At 39.8% G+C, this 7,111-nt stretch overlaps 1 protein-coding gene across 3 annotated transcripts in view; it reads left to right on the plus strand.

Annotated features, from left to right (window-relative positions):
• The window catches only part of USP48 (ubiquitin specific peptidase 48), a 111,179-nt gene that overhangs the window by 65,092 nt on the left and 38,976 nt on the right, over positions 1 to 7,111 (plus strand). For all 3 annotated transcript variants that reach the window (XM_011933968.1, XM_011933967.1, XM_011933969.1), the window contains 3 exons: positions 985 to 1,099; positions 1,569 to 1,699; positions 6,594 to 6,662. In XM_011933968.1, the coding sequence (XP_011789358.1) occupies positions 985 to 1,099; positions 1,569 to 1,699; positions 6,594 to 6,662 (315 nt within the window). The remainder of the gene's footprint in view (positions 1 to 984; positions 1,100 to 1,568; positions 1,700 to 6,593; positions 6,663 to 7,111) is intronic.

The following is a 7,111-nucleotide window of genomic DNA, read 5'->3' on the forward strand; positions in this document are numbered from 1 at the left end:
AAGTAGCTGGGACCACAGGCACGCACCACCATGCCTGGTTAAGTTTTGTATTTTTTGTAGAGATGGTGTTTCATCATATTGCCCAGACTGGTCTCAAACTCCTAGGCTCAAGTGATTGACCTGCCTCGGCCTCCCAAAGTGCTGGGATTACAAGAATGGGCCACCATATCTGGCCCCTGTTTTTTTTGTTTTTGTTTTTGTTTTTTTCTGAGATGGAGTCTTATTCTGTTACCCCAGCTGGAGTACAGTGGTGGAATCATAGTGCACCGCAGCCTTGAACTTGTAGGCTTAAGCAGTCCTCCCACCTCAGCTTCCCAAGTAGCTAGGACTACAGGCACACACCACCATGCCTTGCTAATTTTTACAATTTTTGTAGCGACAGGGTCTCACTATTTGCCCAGGCTGGTCTCAAACTCCTGTCCTCAAGCTATGCTCCCTGCCTGGCTTCCCAAAGCTCTTGGTGGTCTGAGCCACTATACCTGCCACTGTTCTTAATTCACAATGAGTAAACCATGCAGTGGGAAAAGCGTTCACATTTTAGATGATTCCTAAAACTTCTTTGTGTTTTAAACCAGACCCTTCGTTTTGCTTTTCCTTTTAGTGTGCGTTGAAGATCACTTTCACGTGAAGATCTTTATTTATAATTATCAGCTATATTTAACCCCTCCACCTTAGAACCTCAGTTATTTGATTATCATCTTATAAAAATTACATGTAAGCCTTGTCAGATACTGTATTTAGATACTTTTAACATAATATAACATTTTCTCTTTCATTTTTCTTTCTTTATTCAGATAACAGTATTGCTGTATGGGTATCTAATTGTCTTAGCAAAATAATTTAGGGTATATATCAGTTTGCCACATTGCCAACATTTGTGACTTTGGTTTAGAATGTGTCTGTTTGTGAAGTGCTAAAAACATTTTCCTAACAGGAAGTCTGTTTGAATGAAATATATTTCCTTTCATTCTTTCTTGCCTGTAGTGAAAGCCCTGTGTAAGGAATGTGTAGTAGAACGTTGTCGCGTATTGCGTCTGAAGAACCAACTAAATGAAGATTATAAAACTGTTAATAATCTGCTGAAAGCAGCAGTAAAGGGGTATGTTGCACAGCATACATTGTTTATGATAAACTAAGAAATTTTCAAGCGGTCATAACCAAGCAGCTTGTTATTTATTAAAAATAGGAAGTTGGGATGTTTAGAAGAAAGGTGATAAAGTAAATGGCAGAGCCAGATCAAAAGTAAATTTTGCAACGACTGCCCCTGTGGCAATGATAAAGAAAGCTGCTGAGTCCTTGTATTCCATCCTACCATTTGATTGGTGTGACTGGCATGAAGGTAGGAAAAGCAGGATAATATTTAGAATGGAAACAAAATATTAGATCCCTGCAGTTCAATAGTGGACAGAGAAAATGACCAAAATTAGGAAGTAGGTTAAAAACAATTACATGTACAGTAGCTGATGTTGAGTGTTTGTAATTCACTTTAGTTGTTTTTACAGGCAAAGAAGGGTGGACAGTGTTTGGAAAGATTACTTGTATGATTTAACATTCTCTCTGTTCCACAGCAACGATGGATTTTGGGTGGGGAAGTCCTCCTTGCGGAGTTGGCGCCAGCTAGCTCTTGAACAGCTAGATGAGCAAGATGGTGATGCAGAACAAAGCAACGGAAAGATGAATGGTAGCACCTTAAATAAAGGTAACAATTTAAACCTATGTGTGAAATTATACCATGAAAATATAAGTGGGCTGGGCACGGTGGCTCATTCCTGTAGTCCCAGCTACTTGGGAGGCTCAGATGGGCAGATCACTTGAGCCCAGTGGTTATGCCAGCCCCACTGCACTCCAGTCTGGGTGACAGAGTGAGACCCTGTTTCTCTAAAAAACAATTTTAGGCCGGGTGCGGTGGTTCATGCCTGTAATCCCAGCACTTTGGGAGGCCGAGGCAGGTTGATCACTTGAGGTCAGGAGTTTAAGACCAGCCTGAGCAACATGGTGAAACCCCGTCTCTACTAAAAATACAAAAGTAATTAGCCAGGAGTGGTGCTACACACCTGTGGTCCCAGCTACTCGAGAGGCTGAAGTAGTAGAATCGTTTGAACCCAGGAGCTGCAGGTTACCATGACCCAAGATTGTGCCACTACACTCCAGCCTGGGTGACAGAGCGAGACTCTGTCTCTTAAAAACAACAACAACAAAAAACAAAACCCCAAAATTAGTAAAATTGGTTTCATAGCCATCCATGTAATTTTAAAGACAACTTTTATTAAACTACAAGCTCTTGACTGGGCACAGTGGCTCACGCCTGTAGTCCCACACTTTGGGAGGCCAAGACGGGTGGATCATGAGGTCAGGAGATTGAGACCATCCTGGCTGACACAGTGAAACCCTGTCTCTACTAAAAATACAAAAATTAGCCAGGTGGGGTGGCGGGCGCCTGTAGTCCCAGCTACTTGGGAGGCTGAGGCAGGAGAATGGCATGAACCCAGGAGGTGGAGGTTGCAGTGAGCCGAGATCGCGCCACTGCACTCCAGCCTGGGCGACAGAGCGAGACTCCATCTCAAAAAAATAAAATAAAATAAAATAAAAATAAAATAAAATAAAATACTGCAAGCTCTCACAAGTAGCTCAGAGCAAATACAAGATTTTTAAGCTATTGAAATTCAGCAAGGACTCAGCAACTCACATGTGAAATTTTCCTGTATAACCTATCATGCTTTGGGCTCAAGCTCTCTCTCGTTAATCACATGCAAAATTAATATTAATTCTGTCCTAGGCTAAGAGTTTAAAGAAAGGTTAAGTCTACTGCAAATTGGCATAATATATTGTATGCTCAGTACATTTTGGTTTTAGATTATCTGCCACACTTGCTTTGTCAAGTAACTGAGCTTGTACTTCTTAATCTTTCATCAAGTAGAGAGGGCAGCTTTTAAATAGCTTTCTGCTTGTAAATTCTTCTGAGTTTCATATGCTTTCAAATCAGAAATTATGTTATTGTAAATCAAATACTAAATTTAATTTTATAATCAGTGCTTCATAAGATGTCAAGGAAATTTATTACTTTAATGTTCTTGACCTTTATTGAAATATTCTGTATTTTCTGCATTCAAGCATTTCATATCATTTATATCATCATTTTATTTTTTAAGTTTTAATTTAATTTATTTGTTTATTTGAGATGGAGTTTCGCTCTTTTTGTCCAGGCTGGAGTGCAATGACGCGATCTTGGCTCCCTGCAACCTCTGCCTCCTGGGTTCAAGCGGCTCTTCTGCCTCAGCCTCCTGAGTAGCTGGGATTACAGGTGCACACCACCATGCCCAGCTAATTTTGTATTTTTGGAAGAGACAGAGTTTCACCATGTTGGCCAGGCTGGTCTTGAACTTCTGACCTCCAGTAATCCACCCTCCTCAGCCTCCCAAAATGTTGGGATTACAGGCATTAGCCATAGCACCTGACCAGTTTTTATTTCTTTTGAATTCTAGAGATATGGCTTCACTATGTTGCCCAGGCTAGTCTCCCTCCTGTGCTCAAGTGATCCTCCCACCTTGGCTTCCCAAAGTGCAGGGATTATAGATCCACTGCAGGCTGGCCCATTTCTATCACTTTATATTATATTTATTTTATTTGGTATTGATCTTCCCATCTCACCACTTTACTTTTTGAGAAAACCAACCCAGTATTAGTTTTAAACACCTTGAGCTGTGATTAATATTTTCAAACTTGAAGAGTTTTTACTTTTTTTGAGACTTTTTTTTTTTACTTTTTTGAGATGGAATCTCACTCTCTCCCCCAGGCTAGAGTGCAGTGGCATGATCTTGGTTCACTGCAACCTCTGCCAACATTCCCCACCACCCCCCGTTCAAGTGACTTTCCCGACTCAGCCTCCTGAGTAGCCGGGATTACACATGCGCCACCATGCCTGGCTAATTTTTGTATTTTAGTAGAGATGGGGTTTCACCATGTTGGCCAGCTGGTCTTGAATTCCAGAGCTCAAGTGATCCGCCCACCTTGGCCTCCCAAAGTGCTAGGATTACAGATGTGAGCCACTGCACCCAGCCGATTTTTTACTTTTGATTAAAATATTCTATTGTGCTATATAATTCATGAACTTAACATCAATTTGAGTTTTATTATCCTGTCATTTGAAAAAACGTACTATAATTTTAGTGATAACATGTGACTTAGTGTTAAGTATTTATTTACTGCTTTTTAAAACCTCTTTATTTTGAGGAGGCCGAGGTGGGCGGATCACGAGGTGATGAGTTCGAGACCAGCCTGACCAACATGGTGAAACCCTGTCTCTACTAAAAATACAAAAATCAGCCAGGCTTGTTGGCATGCACCTGTAATCCCAGCTACTCAGGAGGCTGAGGCAGGAGAATAATTTGAACCCAAGAGGAGGAGGTTGCAGTGAACCGAGATCGCGCCACTGCACTCCAGCCTGGGTGACAGAGCATGACTCCGTCTCCAAAAAAAAAAAATCCTCTTTATATGTCAGTGTCCCTTCATTTTTAGTAAAATTGGATGCCGTAATAGAAAGTGCCTTCATGTTGGCATAGCTTAAAAGTATTTTTCATGTTGCTTTCAGAGTAATATGCCTCTATTCTCCTTCCCCCATTAAAAAATTTCAAAAGCTTCAAGCAGCACAAATGTGACAAAGTAGAACTTCAAAGCCTTCCTACAAGATACAATCACTGTAAATAGTGGCTTTTTATAATGCAGCTCATATGGGCACAGTTGTACATCTCTCTCTGTCAAAACATTCAGCCTTTTTTATTAATTGATTGCATTTTGTTTTGTGGATCTATTTTTAATTGATTGCATTTTGTTTTGTGGATCTATTATATTTATCTGATTCTATTTTAATTTTTTACATGAGTATGTACACACAGATACAGTGAGGGTCCTTTTGTGTCCTGTGCTTAACATCATTACAAAATTTTCAGATTATTTCTGAGAAGTAAATTCCTAGAAATCTCTGCATCAGAGAATTATAAATATTTATAATTGCCACATACTGACATATTGGTAAATTTTCTTCAATATATTCATATTGGGGGTTCATTTTGCTTGCTTTTGTCAACATAAAGAATACATCATTCACATCAGTTTTGTTTTTTCTTGTTTTGTTTTTTTGAGACGGAGTCTCTCTCTGTCGCCCAGTCTGGAGTGCAGTGGTGCAATCTTGGCTCACTCCCACCTCCACCTCCCAGGCTCAAGTGATTCTCTTGCCTCAGCCTCCAGAGTAGCTGGGATTACAGGCATGCACCAGCACGCTGGGCTAATTTTTGTATTTTTAGCAGAGAGGGGGTTTTGCCATGTTGACCAGGCTGGTCTTGAACTCCTGACCTTAATCTGCCCGCCTCAGCCTTCCAAAGTGCTGGGATTACAGGCATGAGCCACCATGTCTGGCTGTCACATCAGTTTTTATCAGCCCGATACAGGAAGTTAGACTTAGCAGTGTTGAGGCTTAACGTTTTTCAAAATGTCATTGAGGTTGACCATCTTCTTAGGCTTGAGAATTTATTTGTATGTGTGACAGAGAGAAAAAGAGGAGACAGAATTATCTGGTCATATCCTTCCTTTGCCCATTTTTTTACTTGATTTTTGTGGGAGGTTTTTTTGTTTGGTTGGTTGGTTGGCCTGCAACGTGAGTTTTCCCTGTGCCCAACTTATCCATGCTATACATGCTACCCACTGGTCACCTAGCAATCCTCTTGGTGCTCAGACTGTAGGAGTGCCAGTGTTCAAGTCACCCTTATTTTACTTTAATGATCTCAAAGTGGAAGAGTGGTAATGTTGGTAATTCAGGTATGTCAAAAAGAAGCCACAAAATGCTTCCTTTAAGTGGAAAGGTGGAAGTAAGTTCTTGATTTAAATAAGGAAAGAAAAAAAATTGTATGGTGAGCTTGCTAAGATCTGTAGGAACAAATCTATCTGTGAAATTAAGAAGGAAAAAAATTCATGCTAGTTTTGCTGTCACGCTACAAGCTGCAAGTTATGGTCACAGTGTGAGTTAAGATGGAAAAAGCATTAAATTTGTGGGTGGAAGACTTGAACAGAAATATGCCAATGGATGTTTATGGAGTTCGGTAGTGTATGAGGTTTTAGGCATCCATTGAGGGTCTTGGAACATATCCCTGGACTGATCAGCGGGAACGACTATGTTTGATGATAAAGGTTAAGTCCTTATTTCATTTGTCTTTAATGCTTTGTGTTCACCCCCAAAAAGTGTAGGTAGGTGAAAATGACATGCCATGACATGACAATGTAGGTGATTAACTTGGTTCATGACACAGTATTCTCAATACCTTGACTAGAATTAATAGAATTCCATTTTTTCAATTTAAAAAGGCACATTTTCTTGCATAACCTAAACTTTAAAAGTTAACTGTCATTGAGATGTTCCTCTTTCCTTTTAAGGGAAAGAAATACAACACTTTTTAGCAGAACTGTGTAGGAATCACATGGGTCTGATTTTCAGAGTTTTAAAGTTTTCTTTGTTCCAAATTGTGCAGAGTAGTATAGCTGCTACTTTGAACTTTAAGTACACAATAACCACAGCGGATATCATTTGTATTTCTTTTGATTAGATGAATCAAAGGAAGAAAGAAAAGAAGAGGAGGAATTAAATTTTAATGAAGATATTCTGTGTCCACATGGTAAGCTAGAAGCATAAATGAGTTCTGTTTTATTATCCTTTTTTACTTTTAGCTTCTACTGCCTGGCTTTCATGCCAGTGTCTCTCACATCTTACCTGGGAAAAAAATTTTTTTTTAAGTAGAATTTCCCCATATTTAGAAGAAATCATTGGAAAAGAAACTTCCTGTCCCTTGTCCCATTGAAGTGCTTTTGAATTTGAAGTATTGAATTTCAGTTGTTTCCCATGACTGTCATTGTCCAAGTTAAACACTTTGAGAATAGTGCTCATATGTTTCTTCTTCTTCATCTTGTTAGGGCTATCTGTGGTTTTTTATTTATTTATTTTGTCTGTGCAACAAGGTCTCTCTCTATTGCTGTCCTAGCTTAGTGCAGCATCAACATCCTGGGCTCACGTGATCCTCCTGCCTTGGCCTCTTGAGTAGCTGGGACCATAGGCATGCACCATCAC

This window comes from Colobus angolensis, unplaced genomic scaffold, assembly GCF_000951035.1.
Source record: "Colobus angolensis palliatus isolate OR3802 unplaced genomic scaffold, Cang.pa_1.0 Scaffold130, whole genome shotgun sequence".
In the NCBI taxonomy this organism is placed as follows: domain Eukaryota; kingdom Metazoa; phylum Chordata; class Mammalia; order Primates; family Cercopithecidae; genus Colobus; species Colobus angolensis.